We start from the raw sequence: 24,127 nt of genomic DNA, 5'->3' as shown, positions 1-24,127 counted from the left end.
ACAGAGCAGGATGTCAAATGGTCCGGAATATCCCTTGGGGTCACCTGTCCAGCTGTGTCTCCTCCTAACCTCCCAGACACCCCCAACTCCCTCACCAGTGTGGCAGCATGAACAGCAGCAAAGGTCTTGGCTCTGTGTGAGCCCTGCTCAGCAATACCAAAAACATGTTGTATTATCCAGCCCTGTGTTCAGCACAAATCCAAAACAGTCTCATGCTAGCCACTGCAAAGAAAATGAACTCCACCCCAGCCAAAAATCAGCAGAACAACATTTTGTTTGCAACAACAAACTGATCCACTAAAATGACAGAAGAGATCACATCTCCTTCCTTTTGTGAAAAGCAGCCACTCTCTGAAAAATCCACATACAACATGGGGAAGCCAGAAACAAACCAAAGTGATGAACAGCAAAAGGAGCAGTCTCTCAAACTCCTTACTGGATACTGCCCTAGAGTCTGCAAAGAACAACAAAGAAGAGAAACTTGTAAGGAACCAATCCATTAGTCACATGAACACTTCTCATCTCGTATGAAACAAAATGCCAAAATGACCCCACAGTAAACAGAGTGCTCTGGGGTAATAAAGGTATATCTCGTCCATTCTGTGAAGTATCATAAGGAGATAAAACTTTTAAATTGTATTACAAGACTTGCAATAATTTAGATTAAATGAGCTAAGAAATGCAAGAAAACCACAGCACTTGATATGCCTCAGTATTTTACAACTCACAGTCTATATGCATTACACAGAATAGCCAAAGACTTTAAGCAATTTCACAATTCGGAAGTAGAATGTTTCAGAAGAAATCATCTGTCTAGTGTTACGTAGACATGCAAGTTCAAAACCTCGTATTCCAACTACAACAGAAGAGCATGGAAATACTTGATTTCTCAGTGCTTGAGGTTCAAGAAGTTTAAAGTTTCACCAGCAAAAGCAGTTCTTCACTGCATCATAGGTACTCATTCCAAACCAGTTTCACTGCTAGTCAGCTTTGAACAGCCATCCATTAACATTCTGATAGACTGGAATTTTAGGTCACAGGGAATCCCACACTGTCACAGATGCAGAAAGCACATAGGTTTGTGCTTGTCAAGTCATTGCTATAAAAAACAGCTCTAATACAGACAGTCACAGGGAAGAAAAGTCTTTCTGAACCCTTGCAGCACATCAGCAAGAGCTTTCTAAGAGTGATACACTTAATTATGCTCTTCCTTAAAGAATGATGGAAAAGAGCCCTTGGAGAATGCTTACACCTTCAAGCTACTCCCTCAGTCTACCTTCTCAGTTTTACTAGAAGTAGCTATTTTAGTTTCTAGTGGTCATTTTTGACTATACCTGGCTTCTAATCACACAAGTATTCTATCAGACACAAAATTCACTTTGAACAACTAAATCTGATCAACTCATGGCAAATATCTGCATGCCTAAAGTTACAAGTTAACCCAAGGTCATTACAGAGCTATTCCCACTTTAAAGAGACAGATTGCTCTAAGAATGGCTATAAATACATGTCACCAAGTCTCCTTCTGGCACTGAGCCAGGAAAGATCCTGCCCAATGGCACAGTTAAAGAAAGCCAATATTTCTACACTGGATACCAAGACTCACAGCTGTAGTTAGTAGAACAGTCACAGGCAGCTTTCACCTAATTCCAATGAGAATATTTGCAAATGACAAGGACTCAAACAGACCTTATAAGCACCTCAGAAAGCTGAAGAGCAAAGCTCACCGGAGGAGGATATCTCATATCTTGTAAAACCCTGCTCAGCAAAGCTATGGCAAAGGAGGACAGAGGATATACGGAGTTACAACATTTGCCTAAGTCACCATTACACTTCCCTCTTCCAGGAGAGGCTAAGTACAGGCCTGCCCATGGAAGAAGTGAATAAATTAATTATATTGCTTGCATATGCAACTTTTACTCTACCCATTAAATTCTCTTCACCTCTGTCCACTGCTCTTCTCATTTTTACCCTTCCAACTCTTCTCTCCCATGCCAGGGGTAGTCAAGAATGCCAGATGGAAATAAAATTCAACAAAATGACAGGCAAATAAGGTCCCTACTGACCTATTAATCTTTCTCTGTCTCTTTGGTCCTTTTAAACAGCTGTATTCTCAGACAAGATGAATTAAGAATGGGATGAAATATATTCACTAAAAGTTGTGACTTTACAAGAAAAGGACAATATGTAGAAACATCTTAAAAATTATTCATGGTCTGAACACCGCATCAGCTTTTTTAAGAGTTTTGCAATGAAGCCTAGTTTCTTCTCTTCAAAATGGATACAGTCCTCAGGGAACTACAAAAACCCTGCACAGCCGTTATGTATCAAAAACTGGGTCAATAATTTGTGATAACCTGATTATTTCACACAGCCAGTGGGTAAGAAAGAGCTATCCAGCCTCTCAAAAACCAAAAAAAGTACCCGTGCATGCAAACAATATATTAAGCTGTTTCAGTTACAGTCTTCTATGGATGAGAGCTAAAAGACAGGACCTCAACATTGCTTTTTTATCTCTACAAAATACAGCTAAAATCGGCGATGAAAATGGTTGTCAAAGGAGTTAGTAGTTAGTGCAGTGAAAATCTCTGTATCAGACATGAAATGGAGATGAGACTAATAAAACCTCATGGCCCAGACAAATAGCATAGCTGTTTAGAAACTTTAAACTTACTTGATGCCAAGGGTTCACAAAATGTCACAAACACAGCCATTTCCTGAAATGTACACAGCTGTGAAATTTCTGAACCAGTCCTGAGCTGAAGGTTTAGCGAAGTCTCCAATAACCAAGATACTCAATGGCCAGGACATCCAGGTATGCAGGACAGTCAGGATCCTTACTCATTTTACTTGAAAATGAGTTTCTGGTAAGATGCCCATGGGCCCATTCCAATTTACAATGTCAATAACAAGCTCAATTTTCTGTTTTTTTTATTGTTCATTACATCTGGAGGCAATAACCAAGTATTTTACAGCTATGACTTATGAAGAAACAAGAACAAGATCTTGCATTTTTTGCTGGCTGAAATTATAGCTCTAGACATTTGGACATCCTCCTTTCTCTTAACAGTAGGGTACCCCCTAAACTAGTTCTGCTTGCGTGAGCCCCTCCTAGCTTCCTTCAGTCAGAACACAGAAGGCTGACAGAAGGTGGCCATCACAGTATTCTAGTTGCTCAGGTTAATCCAGCTCATTGTCTGAAACAGGGTTACAGGAGCTCACAAATCACAGCATGGGAGGAGAGAATAGACTCAATGGCAGGACAGTGTCATTTGCAGCAGAAAGGAAGCAGCCACATTGGAATGAATTTCCACATACCTCCATTACAGCCTGGATTTAACATCAAGCAATGAGACACACATTTTCAGTGGAATTACACCAATTAATCTTGGATACAGATTAATCTTGGATACTTAGCTTTCTGCAAAGGTACAGTACAGTACTGAAGGACTTAGTGCTTTCCTCTCTGATATTCCAATGGGAGCTTTACTGCTTCCTCAGTAATGGCCACTGTTAAACTGAATGGATATCATTAAAGCCATCTGGACTTCTGTGACTATCTAGTGTTTTGCTTCGTGTGCAAAAACCAAATGGATATTGCAGATCTTTGACATAAACTGATCAACTGGCAATGAGATTATTACACACACTGCCCTAAATGACAGTCCTTAATAAATTACCACATCAACTGCTTACTGATTATATTCAAGTTCCTCCATGTATTTCTCCATTAAGAAAAGAAACCACCAACAAACAAGAGTATGGTCATATAAATACTGTTTGAATGAGTAGGTGGCAGCCTAAATTCCTATGTTCACATGGCACCTTCACAAAAGACAGACTGGCAATACAGAGCTAAATGACAAGTTTAGCCAAAATGAAATAAGAAATGGTGCAACATATAAAAAAGGAAGGTGACAGAGACACAGACTGGTGCATGGAGAAGGAAGAAGGCATAAATGGTGAAAAGAGAGTAAATGTGAACAGACCATTTTTCAGAAAATTTAACATTTATCTTACACATATGTCACCAAATTTGACTTTTATACAGTTGTTTGTGGACCCTTCTAATGGGAGCATAGGACACATACAGCAAATTAGCAGTTTGTTGATTAAACTTATAATAGGGAGTGATTCTTCTCATAATGCACAGCTGAATTCCACAACTTGCTGTGCAAATCATGATGGACACTTTAAAAAAGAAAAAACAAAGTACACAACAACAAACAAAAAACCAAAACCAACCAACCAAAAAAACCCAGAAAAACAAAACCAACAAACAAACAAAAAAAAAAAAAAAAAAAAAAAACCACAAAAAAAAATAAAACCAGGCAACACCAAAAACCAACCAAAAACCACCAAAATCCATGCACCTGAAATTTTATCAAGCAGAGAAGTCTAACTAGGCCTTAGCACTGAGCTACAAAAACCTGATGCCTAGAAGAGCACTGCAGATGCCAACCAGCAAATATAGGTAATAACCAGCAATATTATTCACATGGAACTCACCACTGATTATCACTGTAAATGCAATTTTGGCTTAAACCATTTACATGATTCATCCTGGCTATTTTCACTAATGAAAGCTACTCTGGTAGCTAAAGGGAAACCTCTCTGTAACCTTGAATGTAGGAGAGGCAGTTGTTCAGACTCACAATACAGTTGGCACAATGAAAACAAAATAATCAATCATTCTCATTCTACTATTCATAGGCACTGTGGATACCTGACAATAAAATGAGCATCCCATCAGCTCCGACAAGTTGCTGGCCAAACTGGTGCCCAGTTCACTGGTGTCCTAAGATCTCATTCTCTGCCACATAGCAAAGTTTCAAGTCCTAAAATGTGTTTCCACTGCAGCCCAGAAATCCAAGGTCTTACACATCAGTGAGATCTTTCCAATGTTTCATTTTCTACAACTGAGAGAGCTCAGTTCAAGACATTAACTTTTTTACAACATGCACAGAGAAAGCGAAAACTCCATCTTCTTTTTTTCTTCACATTAGAGAATTCAACTTGGAATAAACAATATTCTCCATCTGAAGCCACTGAAGTAACTAAGCCTCTCTGTATTTAAATGTTACATATTTGCCATTCCTAATATACAATGAATGTATATTTTGTCAAAAGCAACTTAGCCTGTGCTTTCCAGATGAAGACTTTGTTAATACTGAAGCTAATTGAAAGATGTACTAGAAACCATACGGTTTACAGCTTTTCCACTGCACAATCTCATTATATGCAGGAAAAGCACAGCACACATTTTGTGAACTGCACAGAGAATGAAAGCAAGATAAAATAGGAAGGGATTGAAATTAATCATGTTAAAAGCAAATGGACAGCACCAAGATAAACCAGTTGGGAACGCTTTCAAAGTACCAAAGCCCTCACGTAAGTTGGGTTTGGACCTCAGTGTCTCTTGCCACAACACTCTCACTTCTAGTATCAGCAAACAAATACATTATTAACTACAAAAAGCATGACATCATTCTGTTGCTACCATGCAACTCCCACTGCCATTTATAATCAGTTCATCCATTAATATTTACCATATTAAAGTAACACTCAATACAAAAGTTTAATTAAGTCATGAGACTTAATTCCTCTCTGGACTATGGTACTCTCTACACTGAATCCATCAATTTATGTTCAAGCTAGTAAGAAGTCCAAAGTCAATTTTCATGACCTCTTCCTTCCAAATTTGCAAGAAAATCACAAGACTAAGGCACTGCCCTAAATGCTGATGTCAGAAAAAGCTTACTGACACAGCTTTTAAAAGCTTCTCTTTCAGCAAAGCGGCTTCCCCTTTCTATCTGAGACGCTATCCCAAACAGACCCTGTACATAAACAAAGCAGCAAAGTGGAATTGTCAGCCAAAGTAACCGATACAAAGCCCATTTCTTTGCTAGTGTTTGCAGTTAGGGGAGTTTCAGTAACTTTTTTATCTCATGGTAACTGATTTGGACACTAAATCTATCTTATCACCTGCAGCTTTAGTTCCAGACTATATCAATAAAAACATTGTTTGTGTTACACTGCAGTCTTTCTCAGTACAGTGAAAAAGCCTTCAGTAATGCACACTGTGTCACACAGAGATGCACAGAAGTCTACTCATGCAATTCTTGTCAACTGCACATTCACATAATTTCTTATTCCTTCAGTTCATTTTTTCATAGATTTTTTTTTACCAATGTACAATTATGCATCTATAAAAAGAAAGAAAAAAAAAGTGGCTTGAGAAAAGGCAAGTGACTTTAAAATGCATTTTAAAGCCTCTTTGTATACTGCAGGGTTTTTTTGTTAGAGAGAGACAACAAGAGCAAAATCAAAGAAACACACACCAATCATATTTCTGTAAAGGTCAGGGACAGAAAACTCTTCAGGAAAAGAGGAACAGAACAATTTTCTTTCTCAATGGGCATCTGTGTACAGGAAGAAAAGTTCTTCCATAAGATACTGGCAAGACACGTAGGTGGAACGTGACCAAAAAGGCTCCCACTATAAGGAATGAACACATAAGCATGTCCCCTCGTGCCTCTTTCCCAGGAGGTCCCAGCAGTCGCCGCAGCCCAGCACTGCGTCGGCCCCCTTGGAGGAAACCTCAGAGACAAATAAGTTTTTGCAAGATTTGCAACCTGAAATGGAGTGAAGCCTCGGAAAGAGGCCAAACAAAGAAAATGGGTCGTTATTAATCCACTTAAAGTCTAAGGCTGACACCCACAGACATATACCACAGCGAAACTGGAAAGATGTAAACTGAGACTATTTCCCCGGCAGCACAAGGAGAGGACAAGAGAAAGGAAAACGACTGTACTTGGAAAAAAGAGTTTTGAGCTACTCTTGGCAGAGAAGCCCCCCCGCCCTCCGCGAGGGAAGCACCGAGGAGCCGAAGCGGAGGTGGGCGGTGGGGCTGCGGCCGGAGGCCAGGTCGGCAGGGGCAGCGGCGGGGCGGGGGCCCGGGCAGGAGCGGAGTACGGACGGCCTGACGGGGGAGGGGAGGGTACGGAGGGGAGGGCCCGCAGAGCCTGCAGCGGAGGGCGAGCTCTCCTCACCTCCAGGGTGGACACGGTGCTGGTGAAGAGGTCCTCGCCGTCCTCCAGCTCCTCGAGGTCGGCGGGCCGCGTCTCGCCCATCGGCGGCGGCTCCCGCTCCGCCGCCATCTTCCCCTCCGGCCCGGCCCCCGCGCTCACGTGACCGCCCACCGCCCCGCCGGCACGTGACCGCGGCGGCCGGGCCGGGCTCGGGTGGGGGAGGGGGGTCCGCTCCCCCTCGGCCTGCCTTGTCCACGGCCCCTTGTGAAACCCCTGCTATAGCCACGGCCCCTGGTGAAACCCCTGCTATAGCCACGACCTTTCCCAAAACCCTGCCTCATCCACGGCCCCTTGTGAAACCCCTGCCTTGTCCACGGCCCCTTGTGAAACCCCTGCTATAGCCACGGCCTTTCCCAAAACCCTGCCTCATCCACGGCCCCTTGTGAAACCCCTGCTATAGCCACGGCCCCTGGTGAAACCCCTGCTATAGCCATGGCCTTTCCCAAAACCCTGCCTCATCCATGGCCCCTTGTGAAACCCCTGCCTCATCCATGGCCCCTTGTGAAACCCCTGTTGTATCCACGGCCCTTCCCAAATCCCTTCCCACCCTTGCCTTGCATGATGCACAGCCCTTCTCAAACCCCTTCCACATCCCCTGCCACATCCCCAGCCCCTTCCCCAACTCCATCCTCAACCCCTTACCCTTTCCAAGAAGAGGTAAAGAGCAGAATTCCCTAAGTTACCTTGCTTGTTTTTTTGTCACTCGTTAAGAAAGGTACTGGAGGAGTTTATCTTATTTGATTAGAAGTAGCATTGTAATTATAGTTAGGCTAAGGGATCTCTGACCACAGAAATCTATTATAGGGGTTTTTTTGTGTCAAAGGGGTCAAGAAATAACTCAAAGATAGCTACAGGACCTGGATTTTGAATTAATTGATGTTCAAGGCTGAAAAACTGGATTAGTAAATCTGTGTGGAAAAAAAACAAATTAGAGAAAAGTAATCAAGGAAATAAATTGGAAAACAATTTTAAAACTTAAAAAAAATAAAAAACAATGTTGCAGGAAAATTTAGAATTACTGCAAAAAGTCTATCACATATGAGATTGTGATATGTTACTGCAAAAAGCAAAACCCCAGTTTGAAGCCAAGCCTCATCCTGTCAGTGTGGCTATTAATATGTATTTCATTTCACAAATATGTAAGAGCTGTCAACTTTACCTCATGCTACTAAGTGAAAATCTGAGAGAAGAGGAAGCTACCCAGTACCCTACTGGAAACTGCAGCCACCCCTTCCTTTGCAGCCACCTCTGTAATGCTGTCTGAGATGGATATAAATTAAGCTGCACAGCTGCTGAACAGTAGAACTACCAGTGCTAAGTTTACATGTGGAACTTGTGTATATGCCATGTGGCTGCTTTAATTACCTGGTTATGCAATAAGATTCCACAGAAGCCCTGTTCCCAAGGAGCATTTACTACACAGTTACAATTTTTTCCTTGTTTCCTAACAGCTCCCTACTTCATTTATTATATGCAGTCTCAAGTCTACACTCAAGACACGAAGATTTGTCTTCCCAGTTCCATTTCTCTGAGGTCTGTCACAGGCACTGATGAACTTTATCTTCAGGGTATGATGCCCATTACACAGGAACTGAGCAGAGATGGAAAAAATTAAACCTAAACTGTTTACTGATTTGGATGTTCCAACAGATATCAGTAGGACTTGGGGTTTTTTTGCTAGAATATCTAATATTCCCACACTTTTGTCCCCTAGGCAGGAAGCCACAGTATCACAGCACTAGCCTTACCCCCACCCATTTTTAGGAGTAGGCTTTTATTTCCTTCCTTCTCTATTGTGTCACTTTCTTTCCCTTTGTTGGCCATTGTCAGGTCCCAAACTTTCTTGATTATCCTTGGGAGCCATTGAAAACCCTCCAAAAATGGTAATTTCTGGTTTTGGCCCACCAGACAGTAGTTCCTCCAAATGAGTACATCTGGTTATGAAACTGTCATTGTGCTACTCCTGCTTCTGCCCCCAGCATCTGTGGGCTCTGCAAGCTTTTGTAGTGCAGCACTTAAGATGGCATATGGAAATTAAAAATTTATTATGCATAAACACTCTTGGGATCTTTTACACAATAAAAAGCTTCCTTTTTTCCTGCAGAATCAGGTTTCACTCAGAAGTATAATCTCCTTGATTTTAAATTTCTTTTGAAATGAACAGTACAACAGTATTATGGCTCCATATAATTTCCCTGGTTCAGGTCACAAGAGGTGCTTATGCCTCGAAATAGTAACAAGAAGTTATCTGGGTTTAGGTACTATACCATGTACTACCTTCTGCCCATCTGTCAAAAAAATTATTAAGTTAGATGCAAAATAAAGATGGATATGCTCTAAGCAATGTGAATCGAAGTTTACAATCAAATACGTCAGATTTTCAGAGAGTCTTATCTTACTGACTTTGTTTTAGGATTGCACTTAGAGCCACAGTCACTGTAATACTGTGTTATTTTAGTCACTGAAATATCAATGAAACTGAAAGAAAATCATGACTCATGACTTAGAAGTAGCTGTTTTGGAAGAGAGAGTGATAGTGAATTATACAAGTTCAAAGTCAGCCTGCATGATTTGGATCTGGAGGGAACACAGGAGATTACCTATTCTGTTTGCTGGAAAATGTTTGTCAAATCTTTCCTTCCACAACCCCAGTGATGAAGACCCCAAAATTTCTGCAGACAAACTGCTTTAATGCTTTTCTCTCTAGGATCAGAAAAGAATTTCCATCACTATTCTACCAGTCAAACAACCTCATATGAACTATGATTTTGCAGCAGCATGATACTAGCCTTGTTCAATTTGTGACCATATTTAGGACAGATATTGGCCTCATTTGGTATCTAGGAAGGCATTATTCAGACTGGATATAATGTCTCCCTATTGAATTTTGTATTTCTTTTTACCAACATTTACACCAGTTTTTTTTTTTTTATGATTTTGAATTCCTTGGCTAAGCTACAGCTGTTTCGTGTCACTTATAAATACAGTATGCATTCTCCACTTCTGGTGAGAGTATTAAATTGTATCAGGTCTTATAGTAGATCACTTCATTCATCTTTCATTCAGTTCATCCTTCCGTGAAGACTATAATCACCAAAAAATAGCTTTTGCCTTTGTTTGCTACACTGGTTTTGTACCTACTTTAAATAGATAAATATATTGTTTCATTAGCTTTTTTATGAAACAGTCATGAAAGATAGTGTTCAAGAAATAGCAAAAGAATTTTTCCTTGCTAAGAGCTATTTCAAGAAAATGGGTAAATACGGTAGGGGAGCAACAACCACCAGAGTGCTTAGAATTAGAAGAAATACATTTGTTGCGTTTTTATATTTTCATTTATAAAATATGTAAAAAGGAATACTGTACTCTTGTATAGTGACTGCCCTTGCTCACAGCAGTAAAGACTTTTAGTGAGTAGGCTTTCCTAAGAAAAATTACAAAGCACAACTATTTATCAAATCCGTCCATTTGGTTCTTGTGCCCACTCATCCTTTCAGACAAATAAACTTTAGCCTTCAGATCATGATAACTAACTGTTCTTTTATTCTCTCTTTCCATTTGAGTATTTAATTACATATCTTATAAAAATAACTTTTTCTGTCACCTTCTTTTTTTCCAGTGAGTGGTCAGTGTTCTCATATATTGCAGAAAAATCTTTTTAATATATGTGAAAGAAACCAGTTCTCTTATCAGTTGGATGCTTCATTTGCCTTTGGAGTAGTAGCAGGTCCTGCCCTCTAACAAATACTGGAATGGGAATTTCTGTTCCCTAGTTCTTCTAATATTCCAGTTCCCTTAAATATAGAGCACTGCTAGCATTAGCTGAGCATGTTTAGCCTGTTAAAATAGTAAGATGTAGAAGTACTTTTTTTTTTTGCAGATTCATAAGCACTAACAGCAGGTGAGAATAAACAAAAAATTTTGGTTATTGTGATGTACACTCACCTGCTATTTAGATTTTCCTCCACTGTTTATGATTTACAAGAGGGAGAGATGTCTTCCAGTAAAGCTTTGATTTTATTTTGCACTACTAACCTTAGTTAATCCAGACCATTGCAACTGGATGAAAGACACAGTAGCATCTGAGATCCTGATTTGCTTTTGGCTTCAGAAACAATCTCCCTGACAACTGTCTGTCAAATCTCATGGGTTGTGTTCTGATACAGGAGTCATGCTGGAAACAAATATCAGGATGTTGTTAGCAGGTGGCAAACCTGATACATCCCTTGCCAAAGTAGAAGATGTGTTTAAAAAGACCTAGAATGGATGGAGGTGGGGCAGTACTTGGAAAAAGCATCCTATGCACTTGCCTGGAGTTAACACTTCTTCAGTCATCTGCTTTTGTCCACAGAGAGAGGTAGTCTTAATCACATTAAAGGGAACTAAGGGTTCCTAAGTGACAAGTAATTATGTGGTATTCTGAGCTGGAAGAGACCCACAAGGATCACCAAGTGCAACTCCTAAGTAAATGGCCTGTAAATGGCCTTGAACCCCCAACTTGGTCTTATTAGCACCATGCTCTGATCAACTGTTAATCTCCCTGACCTAGTATTTTCAGTTACAGCCCAGTTAAATTTTTGTACCATGTAATTTTAAACCTGTGGTGTGTGACTAAGTAAATTTCATACATTTCTCTAACTATAGCCTGTCCATAACTGTCTTGACCTGCTTTCCAGTTTACAGAGAATGTAGCAAAATCATGTAAGGTATGCATCTTGTCCCATGTAAGGCATGATGATTTGCAGCATTTTATTAATCAGTTTTAATTCATTTTATCAGTGATAAATTGTTGCAAGGTTTTTTATGTCAAATCACTGAAGTCAACAGACATTTTTTATCATTCTCTGACTTGCTAGGACTTTCAGTTAGATACAAGAACTTTAGAAGCTATCAATCTTTTCAAAGATTCATGTACAATCTTAGCTGTTGTCCAAATGATATTTGTATCAATTAATTCCAGTGGGTATTCTTTGACACCCTTTTTTTAGAGCTATCTGTTCATATTTATGTTGTGAGTTGCCTTAATTCTTTTGTCCAAAACTGGATGACACAATTAAAAGAACAATGAGGAAAGGAGGCTGGACCTTCCATACAGTGTCAGAGACAAGTCAGTACACAGTATCAGTTGGTACTATCCCTGGGTGGAACATCAAAAGTTACCTTTGGAAAGTTACAGTAGAGGTTTCATGTAAGGGAGGCCTTGATATGAGCAATTTTTCTTGATCTTTGGAATTTTTTTTTAATGAATTCTGTATTTCTTGAACTGTAGAACATTTTGTTTTCCTCAGATGGAAGACACGGTCAAAGGTGATCCTTTTTTCTACAGCTAGTTTCTGGTACTACATTGCCTCAATACCTCCTAACTCTTTATCTCTACTTCAACAATGGTGAATATAACATTACCATTCAATTTCATCTAATTTTTCCAGAGAAATTTTAATCTAGTGATAACTTTGAGGTCAGAACCATAATGAAAACAGTTTCAAGGGGAAAAAAAACCAAATCAAACCAAAACCACCAACAACGAACAAACCAACGATTAATTTCCAAGTGTCTATTTGTAGAAAAATTTTTGTAAAAATCACCTGCTGAAAGCATGTGCTTTGTAAAAAAATTCCTATAACCAGGTCTTCATCTCATTGTATCTCTATCAGCCAGCAGTACTATCTCCATCTAGTGTAGGCCTTACTAAGATGAGAGTTTAAAATATTTTGTGTTATCACTTGATAGATGAAGAAAGTCTAGATTGTCTTTCTCGTTCAAAATGTTACGATTCCTGAGCTGATCTTAGTTTAGACGATTTGAGGAAGGAGTAGGGTGGAATGTGAATGAAGTAGAAACTTTTTGCATATTTTTTTTTCCATTGGACAGTCATGGAAGAAGCATAAGGGTAGAGGAGGTGGCAGCATGGAAGAAAATGGAAGTGATATGCAGCAAAAAACAGTGTAATAACCACTCTAGCTCACCACTGTAAACCTTGGGACAACTGTATTTTCCCACCAAGTCTGCAGCCTGTGGGAAGGAAGCTTATTTCCCTGCCTGCTTGGCACAAAGCAGAAACTGTGATGATCATATACACCAGTCTACTCCTGTGCTCTGGAATGGCAGTAATGGGGGCCTTGATCCATCACAAGGTGACCAAGAGTTTTCAGATGTTGCCATTGGAATATATGCAAGTTTTATTGATCATAGTATTTTTCTAAAAGCATACTCAAAATGTTAAACTATAGTGCTGGTTAATTCATTCATTCATAAAATGTGTGTAGAAGGCAAGGGTGGCATTGCAACTATACTTTTGGGATATATAAGAAACAATATTTGTTATTGATATTCCAGACACTGGACACAACCTATTTTGTATGTTTGCATGACTGTGAAGTCATTGCTAGGGAGTTGCCAAGAGGGCCTCCAAAGAGATTGTGGAAGGTCAGAGTTTTTGGCTTCCAGCTGTTCCCTTGTACAAAATGAGGGAGTTGTTGCACCTGGTCCTATATAGGTCTTTAGTGCTTTTAAATAGTTTGTCCCTCTCAGCTAGCTGAGTGCGGCTGATTTGAGGTAATTCACCTAGATTTTAAAGCAGAAAGTAAAAGAATGGAAATCTGCTCTCTGAAACCACAGTTAGAATTTTAAGAACATGCATATCCAAGACTTCCTTCCAAAATCCTGCATTTCAGTTCTCCCTTAGATTTTTCATACGCATTTTGGATACAGTTCACATCAAATAACTTTAGCTGGCTAAAAGGCAGAAATCTAATGAAAGCTATTCTACTTAATTTGGACTCTGGCAGGAGATAATAAAAATTAATAGATGATTTCTCAGACATCCTTTCCACCTTTAACTCTTATGCTAGGAGCAATTTAATGGTGAGTGCCTATTTCCATTGCCAAGAAAGGAATTTTATACTTAGGTAGATGCTTGACTTTAGACCAACTGTGATTAGGTGAGAAAATCTCATTCTGCAAAACATATGCACATATCCTAAATTATAAACTCCCTAAGTTAATGAGCCTTAATCTTAAATGTATCTTTCTGGCTGATTATAGTATTTATCATAATAAAAATTATAAAGTGACTACAAAATTAACCTGAGATGAAGTACTATTAATAATACTCAGTCCAAAATTGGCCTGAGAAAAAATTTCTTTCCTCCCTCCAGACACAATGGCTCATGTCTGCTGCTGCTTTTAAAAAACCCAGAGCCCTAAAATAAAAGAAAACAAAAAAACACTCCACTTACAAATATCTCTCAAAATGTTTGCATTTGCATGGATTATGAGAGCTAGGCTCCAGAAAGATTTGTTTCAAATATCTCCAGTCATTTTTTTTTCAGACTATAGCCTCCAATACACAGATTTTTTTTTTCTTCTACTTTGTGGACATACAAGATAAAGGCTTGTGCGGACAATTTTTCATTGAAAATTGCACAGTGGATATGCATGAACCAGAATTTGCTTTATTTCAAATTTCACAGCCTAAATGCAGCTGTAATTTGCATAATTTACAATTTTGCTGTAAACTGAATTGGGGCATCTGTCTACATTATAGCCAAACCAGGCAAAAGATAAGTAGGAAAAATGGAAAACTTCTAATATAATTGATTTCCACCAAAACCCACTGTCTCTGTCTGTTATAACAATTAGTTTATTAATTTAATGTTGATTATGCCGTTCCTATCGAGGAATAGGCAAGCTGGCAAAGCAACAATGCAAAAAAATCTGGTACTGTTGCTGCTAGAGTTGATACAATATCTAATATATATATTTACTTTTCTTTTAGATATTTTAAGTCATGTTAAGCAAAAATCTGGGTTTACAACATAATTTTCCTTTGACAAATTTTATTTCACTGGGCTCTGGCTAATTTTATCCTCTGGAGGCATAAATTTGGGATTTGAAAAACCTATTTCCTTCAAGCTTGTAATTCAAGTGATAACAGATGCTCAGGACAGACTAAGAGAAAAAAAAAAGATTAATCTCTCAAGAGTGTTGAGACAGTAATCAACATAGTTTCTAAAAAAGTTAATAAAGACCTTTTCAAATTTCATCATAAGGAAACAATTTCAAGAACTCAGTCTTGTCATAAGATGGGAGGAATCTGTTGATGAAGAGATGGGAACTTAAGTAACAAACCATTGAATTAAATCTTAGAAGGGATTTTTTTAAATGCTTGACCTGTATAAACTACAAATTTAGCTGCAGATAAGGCATGTAGCTTTCTAGTCATCTATATATCTATTTTACATTGCATCCTAGAATATATTTTGCCTTATTTTAGTGTTGCATATATCAAAAAGTAGGGCATCAAGCATCTCATTTAAATAACAGAGGTTATAAATAAGATTTGCCAGTAAGATAATTAATGAAATCACTGAATTGTCTTAGGAATAATTTCTGTGTAAACTGAAAGTGATACTAATAGCATTCAGCATGAGTATTCCAAAGTAGCACAGATTGGGATTGTTTTAACTTCAACCCTTAAAAAAACCAGCACCACCATAAGGAAGCTCATTGCATCTTAAGTTTATTTTCCCTTTCAGATAAAAACAGAAAGTAGAGATTACCTTTTTTAAGCATGATATTGAATTTATTTTAATGTAAGTATCATCATTTTTATGTTCCCCATTTAGTTAGGAGATACACACCTTCAAAGAGGAATTCTAATTTACTCTAGATCGCTCCCCGCCCTTGTACCTCTTTTAAATGACCATACAGGAAATTTATAGAAAGTCTTACTTTACCTTTGGTCCTTTCCTTGGGTAACTGAGGTAGATGTTTGCTGTGACACAAGCTTTTTTTTTTTTTTTTAGCCTTAATCTTAAATATTTTACAAAAATATGCATATCCACATGGAAAAAACCACTATAAATCAATACATAGAGAGTGTAAGGGTGTGGAGGTAAATATATATCACTGCATATGGATAGAATATTTATATATAGTGTAAGGTCTATATTTGTGGTATAGAGACTATATATATTATCATTTGAGTATTATATCAAATATCTATATACTATACTATACTATACCATACCATATCTATATATCTATATATACTCTTTTGGTGTACAAAATATAATTATGTCTATCCATGTACATCTATCGCTGTGTGTAAAATATATATATATACTAGTCAAAAGAGAAACAAGCATAAATATCTGAGAAAAATAAAAATTTTTAATTCAAACAAAAAATGCTTTTCCTGGAGACCACTAAGTTCTCTTCCTGTCATTGCTAGTGTACTGGCAGAATAATATAAAGATAATGGACTGATGTCTCAGTTCCTCCTTTTTTCTGCAATTCTAAGGTTAAAATGGAAGAAGGAAGAGCAGCCTCCCACTTCCTTCCTGATTCTAGGAATATAGATCAGAAACAGCTGACATACCAATTTCTCCGGAACAACAAACACAACCAGTCCATGAAACTAATTATTTTAATACATTTTAAATTCTTGAAGATTTTGAATACTTTCTTCTAAGAAACATATGCACATTCCTCTTCACAGACCAGCAGAGTTTCTGCAAAATAAGGCTGTTTTGAAGCCTTTTTTCTCCAAGAGATGTTGAGATATGTGCTGTCACAAAGCTTCTTCCCCAGCTGCTCACCTGGGAGTTGTCTCTGCCTCAGTGGACCTGCCTGCTGTGCCAGTGGGACTGATTGCTGTTGAAAGCCATCAGATGGAAAACCAAACAAATGAGATCCACACACTGGGAATCACTTGGTGGCAACCAGCTGTTCAAGGTATGGGTTGTAAGCTGTTCCTGCTCTGGGCAGATGTGTCACCTGGCTCAGTTTATGTCTGGCTGAGTTTCTTTTGTGTTAGCAGAGGATGCGCTTGTGCTCTTTTTTTTATTGCCCTCTACTATGGGAGGTTATTGCTTGACTGAACCACACAACTGAGAGGCATAGTCAGAAATCATTTTGGCACACCAGGCAGGATCCAGCTGGGTTTGCACTCCAAAAAGCCTGACTTATTTTGTCTCATGTGGTCTGACAACTCCCACTTGTGCTTGGTGAGAGACACAGGACTAGCAGTATCATATAGTTCTTGTATAGTCATAAGTAATGAATAGCACATGTGAGTAGAAGTGAAGAAAACATGATGGTTTTGGAACACTTGTTAAGAATCAAGATTCGTGTTTAGAGAATATTTACTATGTCTTGACTAATGATTGAACTATTTCCCAGTTGCAGTACCTTTAGATCTTTAAAAATTAAATAGATAAGTCTCAGTACTCAAATCTGGATCTAGACATAGTAGTTGAAATTTTCAGGAAGGCTTAGACATTCATGTGGTGTAGTGCCACCAGCAATCCCAATTTAAATACTTATAAAATTAATTAGTCTTCAAGTTTAAAAATATAAATGGTCTGGTTGTTGAAATTTGGAAGATTTACCCTATATTTGTTTTGGAGAATGAATTTTTTAGTGGTTGGGATAAGACCATAAGACCATAGCTTTATTTGTTGTTCAGAACAGAGATCAGAGATCAGGCTGTTCCTCTGATCCTACATTTGGCTAAGTTTTCCTGGTAGCAGAATTAGAAAGGCAATGTGTACAACTCTGATTTGCACAGACATGCAGTGACGTCGGTTTCATGTTTTTTTATCTAAAAATTTACTTTGCCTACCCAAGGTCCTCCAGGTACCTGTTTTCTAGTGTCATCAGAAGGATTGGATGTGCATGCCTGTGTGGATTGAGCTTTAGTTTCTTTGACTTTTACCTAAACACTCCAGAGACTTCATAAAAGTGCATACTGACATGCTGGCAGTAGGAACCTGCTGGGAAGGAGCCTGCCTCCATCAAGGTAAAAATCCACTTGGGGCCCTCAGTGCAGCAGAAGTCAAAACCAGAGTAAGCAGTGCCTTTTCTATGCTGTCTGGAGAAGAAATATCCTATCTCCTGCACAGAAAAGAGGGCTGGTTAGATGGAGCAGAAGAGGATGAAGCACAGTCCATGCAGCCACAGGAGGTGGTACGCCCCCTCAGGAGAGGGTGCTGGTTTCTGTGCGTTGGTCATACAGGAAGAGACTTCAGGACAGTCTGTGTGGTCCTCACCACCACTGCTGTCCCTGACAGCACATCTGGAAGGTACTATTTTCTTCATTTTGTGATACTGGTATGTGTCCCAGCATTTACTGTCATCCATCCAGTGCATGTGCCAGGGTGACTTCTGTGCTTCTATTCATCAAGGAAGGGCTGAAAAAGCAGTGCTGGCACATACTTCTCTTGCAGCAGGCTGCTGCTGTCTCATGGCTTGTCCAGAGGCAACACTGTCCGTAGAAATGGTGTTGACTGGGAGCACTGGAAGGAATACAGGTGCACTTCTGGCACCAATGCTTTTGCACAGGTGTTCAGGCAGCAGGAGCCTGTGAAGAGAGATGTTTGCAGTGCTCTGCAACCTGATACTGGTTGTCAGGTCTGGACACTAACTGTTCACGCAGAAAAGGTGAGGAAGGCTGAGCATCTCACAAGACCTGGATCCTACCCCTGCTCAGCACTCGCTCCTGTCTAGGTTTCAAGAAATGTTTCACCAAGGCCCCTTCCATCCTCTCACTGGGCACAGATGAGTGCCTTTAAAGCTGCCATTGAGAACACAGAGAGGTGTATAAAGATATTATTATTTGCTTAGTTTTTGCATATACAGTGTGGGATTCAGGGTAGGATTTAAAACTATGTAGTATATCTTTCTATATGAAGTAAATAAGCTAAACAATGCTGAGCTAAGATCATTATCAGTGTAACCTGTTTAAATATTACATGGGATAAATTCCTTCAATTTATTTTAGAGGCTTATACATTTTTACTTAAGTCTTTTAAGCAGCGGAAGTTATAGTCATCTCTGATGTTCTGATAGAATACTTAAATTCTGACATTGTGCTACTTATTAGATCCAAGTATCAGAATATTCAAATAAAATCAAATGAAAAATACTAGTGGATTTGTAATTATGATTTCAGAATGATGAGAATGCATTATGGGTTTTCTGGTTTAGAGAGTAAATGTTGTTTCGAAGTTACTTCATTTAAGGGATCCACCCTGGACATAAACCATCAACATTAGGAAATTCCCATACTATGTTTTAACAGAGTATAAAAAAAATGAAGAAAATGCTATTTTGGACTAGTTAACTTTTTGTTCTATTATAACAGCTCTAAGCTATTGCCAACGATATATTTCTTTTTGCTAAGTCTGTATGTTGACATGGAACCTATTATTTTAAATGAGAATGTTACTTCTGGAAAAATTCATTGGTCTCAGTCAAAGGACTTTATATTATTCTTTGTCAAAGAAAAAAATGTGATCGCTTTCATTTTTATCAGACATTTATGTCAAAGCTGGAATAAGCAGCAGGTTCCTTCATTAATTCAGTAATTTAATGCTTTTCTAACCGAGGTGTTTACACTACTCTTGGTAACAGAGTTTATATTCAGAACATACTTCAAGGTTGCCACTCATGTTATTATATTTTGTATTCTCAGACTTTCTTGTAAAATCTCTGGTCTGAAACTGTGAAATCAGGGCAAATATAGTCCTATATATGGCACTAGGTAGACTCCCTCTGGTGGTAAATTCCAACATGAATTGTACCAGGATTACCATTTCTCTATATTGATCAAGTAGCTGCGCTTGCAGAGAACTATATGCACTAAAACTTACTGTGAAAGTAATGTGAATGGAGCCTGTAATTGTCCTTCTTTACAAAGTGGGTAGCAAAAGTCACAAAGGTGTACTACAGAAAAACATAATAAAATCTGTGCAGCCCTTAGACATATAAAAGATACTTCTCACATTGTCCATCCAAGAAGGTAAGGAATATATGAATGAAAAAAGGAGTAAAAATAACCTGCAATATTGAAAATACAAATCTACTGAATGGAAGCCATTGCATGTCACTTAACCAAAACTCTGAATAGTTTCTGTCTTTAAAAAAAACCAAACTTTTATAGCTTTGAGTATTTACCATAATATGCATTTTCAAAGACACAACTGTTTCCCAGAAAAGCTATCTGAAACTGGTGGGAAGTTGTCATCCCATCCATCTACCACATCAGAGAGTCAACAAGTCGTATCAAAAAGGAATAGTCAATGCTTCACAGCTAAAAAAAACCAAGATAATACAAAGTTGATAGCATAGGTCTTAGACAGTCCTTCAAATGTGATTTAGTTGATGAAACAGGTTCAGGCTTAATAATTTTGCACTTACTCTACAGATGAACAAAAATCTGAGAAAGGATTAAAGTCTTAAAGAACTTGAAAATTGTCTGCTAGAATTTTTTAAAAAATATCAGTCAGAAAAAAAGAAATGAAACACACAAATACAAAACAAGAACTAACCTGTAGGAAAACGAAGTATTATCTGCACTTTCATTACGGGTTTATTAACAGCAGCATTTTACATAAAGCATGAGAAACAGATTTTTATTTTATATTACTTAATGTTTAGGCCCCAGGCCCAGAATATTGTGTATCCGCAGAGGACAGCAAAAAAAAAAATACATTAACTAAAAGTACTTCAAGGAACAGCAACAAAAAGAATAAAAAATTAAATTACATAATCTCTCAGGAAAAACTGAGGAAGCCATGAAAGATGTGATACTAATCTAATATAGGAGAAGTTTTAAAAATGGTGTAAAGAAAAGTGATGGTGAGCAATCTTGCATTTCCCTCACAAAGTCGCAGTAAGTAAAGTTTTATTTTCATATTGGAAAGTTTTGGGCAGATAATAAGAATACTTCCTAATATGTGCAGTGTTGATGAAATGTGAACCAACTCTTTCAAGAGAAACTGTATAGTCTTTTGGATATGTTGTTCATGAGGGAAATTAAAGCATATGCACATGTGTATATGTGTGGCCTGACAATAGTGTGCAGATTGGGGTGCTTCATTCTTGGTGGCAAGGTGCCATGTCTTAATGCTAGACCTACACAGCTTCTGCAGGGTATGCTCAGTTTTAGACTGTAGCTCTAAATGCAAGAGCAAGCACTGATTTCTCTCATTATGTTGGAGATACCCACATTTTATGGATTGTTGAAAAGTGTTTATCAAGAGGCACAGAATTAAACTGTCATTTTTTTCTTGCCTCAGAGTTTTCATGAGAAAGGTGACTGTTTGGTAATGCTTGTTGTAAAAGTTACTCGTTGTGTTTGGCATGTGCTGCCACTTATTGGTACCAGGCAGTCTGGATCTGTTGTTTTTCCTCCTTCATCCACACTCCACATTTTTTTTAAATTTTATTTATATCTGAAAAAGAAGCCACAGAGAATTTTTTAAAAGTGAGGCATCCAACAGAAATAAATGTTCCAGTTCACATGAAGCAAATAGTAATCCTGAAACATAAACCAAAATCACTTAGATCATTCTGTCACAATATAAATCCTGCATAGTATTTTCTTAAGAATCCTTTAAAGAATGATCTTGTCTCTCACATTTGTTCAACATGATCAGTTACTTTTTCAAGTTAGGTATCTGCCTCTGATAACATTCTGTCTTATCATGAGATTGTAGAAGATGGAGCTGGAATGGACCTCAAAAAAATTCTGGTTCATCACACTGCCTTATGTTCATCTGTGTCCTATCTGACAATATGCACAGATCAATTTTTAAAACTTACAACTTTTTAAAAATTGTGGTTATTGAAGAAGACTGATATGAAAATTAAAATGTAGAGGGAAGAGTCCTTAACAGCACCTTGGACAACATGGTGATCTTCCTTGCCTGTCTTCCAACATTTCTTTCTGTTGAATGTATATTTTGTTTTCCATTTACTCCTTATGCTATTTTACAGATTATTTTTCTATAATTGCTGTTTTCTATCTTCTGTCTTTCCTTTGTCCTTATTTTCTCTTATTTTCACAGATGGTGGTACATAGAGAAGTCAGTGAAATGATTTGCTATAGACGAGCCATCAGAAGTACATTATCTTTTTATTGAAGAAAATGGAAATGCAATAAGCACAGAAATTATGCTAGTAGTTGTTTATAATAATCTTGAGACATTCCCAGTCCATTTTTCCCTACTCTGAATTTATGCTGTGGTCTGGACATGCTGCATAAGTACACAATGATTATCCAGGGCTGCATCCAAGCAGTTCATTTCCTCCCTCACTTCTTTGGCAGCTGCTTGTGGTTTCCTCTGGACATCAGATTCCTTTCTCTACCCTTTCAGGATGAATCTGATGCCAGTAGCATGACTGAAAGCCAGGCCAAAAGCAATGGCTGACCTCCTACCCGTGTACTTACAGGAATCTAATGTGTTGGAAAAAAAATCTAGGGAAAAATCCAGCCTGTTTCTTGGAAGGTTCTTATACACAATATAAACTTGAAGGTAAGAAATAACTCTGCAAAACAGAATAGTTTGTAAAATTATTGAAAAATGCCTGGAGAATAGAATCACACCATTCTACACTCTATTATGATACAGTACAGGCTACCCATCATTTATCAGAGCTGTTTAGTTATATAAATTTGGAATTTAATAATATAAACTTTTGCAGAGTTTTTTGCAATCAATTTCCAACCTCCTTTGTGATTTGTATTCCCTCCTTTCTTCCTTTCTTTCAGTAACTGTTGCTATATCTGTATTGTTCTGTGGCCAGTCCACTGTCATGTTTGGGGTCAGCTGGAAAAACCAGTAACATCTCTGCTACAGCTGGACTGGTGTCCATTCAAGTGCTTCTCTGGAATGGATACAAAAAAGAATTGAAAAAGTTAAAGTCTGTTGAATTTCTGTATGCCTGATAGCAAAGATCCCTTTGCCCTGAAAATAGGGAAGAAAATAGATCTTAATGCATATGCAGTGTCTTGTAATACGATATTTTCTTGTATAAATGGAATAACTGTGTTGCTTTGCAGTTGTTGGTGTTGACTGAGCAGTTTTTTGCGTGTGGACTGTCCATGTCAGTGTCGAATCTGGGAAACATCCACAGAATATTGGGAGTTATGCAAGGTACATTTCTTTTCTGTAGCAAGAAAAATGAGCTGCAGCAACAGGAAACTCCAATAGTACCAGCAAGGAAACACATGGATCCTTGAAGATGACAAATTGAAAAAAAAATTGTATTCACATTATTAAAAAATTCACAGGAATTCAATTTATATGCAGGGCTTCCATGTGTTTCAGAGCTGTTCGTCAGCTTTGATGCTGGAAAAGGATTCTTACTAGCTTTTTATGTCTTCACATACATTCCAGTATACATTCCAGAGGGTCTACTACAAATGAGCTGAAACAGAGATGAAGAGAATTGCTGGAGTCTAAGGCTTCACTAATGAAACTGATAAGCTGGTTCACCAGAAAGCAGCTAGAAATTTAATTTTTAGTGGATTTTTCTCTAAGAAGCACACTAAGTGTTGACATGGACTGTACTTCAGGACATTTACAACAACAGTACCTGTGAATTTACTTTGTTCATAATCAAGTTCAGTTCGGAGATCAGCTCTATCATTTTCTCATTTGCTGCCATGGTAAAGTATATAAAACTGGTACATTTTATGTTGTGCAAATAGTAAAAATCTCAAAGACTTCCTTAATTGATGGCCTAAAAGTTATTAAGAGAACTCTTATATTATAATTTCCAGAAAAACAGGAAGTACAAAAGCTAAAATTTAGGTTTCACGATTTTCCCCAGCCATACTACGTCAATTTGAATTTGTTTTTCCAGATTCTTGAGCTTGGTATCAATTCACATGACTTTGCATGGTTTATAAAAGTACTACAGAGGTGAATATTTTGCTTTTGTTTTATTTATGAGGAAAAATTCTTTGGCTGCATTTTGCACTATGAAATATTTTTACCTCAAAACAAGAGATCAGGCAAGCACATGTAAAACATATTGATGCTCTATAAAAAACAAAGAGAAAAGAGTAACAAATGGAGAGGATCTGATTAGACAAAATGAAACAATGTGTGGTTTTCCTGGGAAAAGAATAGTGAGCACTGTCTGTATATTAATTAGGAGAATTAAAGGAAAAAAAATACAGTGTATCTGGAACAAAGGGGTATTAGCCACAGGAGTACTTAGAGCCTACTAAATGAATACAC

At 38.0% G+C, this 24,127-nt stretch overlaps 1 protein-coding gene across 2 annotated transcripts in view; it reads right to left on the bottom strand.

Annotated features, from left to right (window-relative positions):
* SNX2 (sorting nexin 2) overlaps positions 1 to 24,127 on the bottom strand; it is a 62,441-nt gene that overhangs the window by 23,849 nt on the left and 14,465 nt on the right. The window contains exon 1 of one of the 2 annotated variants that reach the window (XM_062513597.1): positions 7,053 to 7,165. The exons of the other annotated variant lie outside the window; for it this stretch is intronic. Coding sequence (XP_062369581.1) covers positions 7,053 to 7,160 — 108 coding nt within the window. The 5' untranslated portion in view covers positions 7,161 to 7,165. Of the gene's footprint in view, positions 1 to 7,052; positions 7,166 to 24,127 lie in introns of those variants that run through there. 2 annotated transcript variants of the gene reach the window in all.

Source organism: Cinclus cinclus, chromosome Z, assembly GCF_963662255.1.
Source record: "Cinclus cinclus chromosome Z, bCinCin1.1, whole genome shotgun sequence".
NCBI lineage: Eukaryota > Metazoa > Chordata > Aves > Passeriformes > Cinclidae > Cinclus > Cinclus cinclus.
Note: the sequence above shows the minus strand (reverse complement) of the source record. Positions and strands in the feature narration are given on the sequence as shown.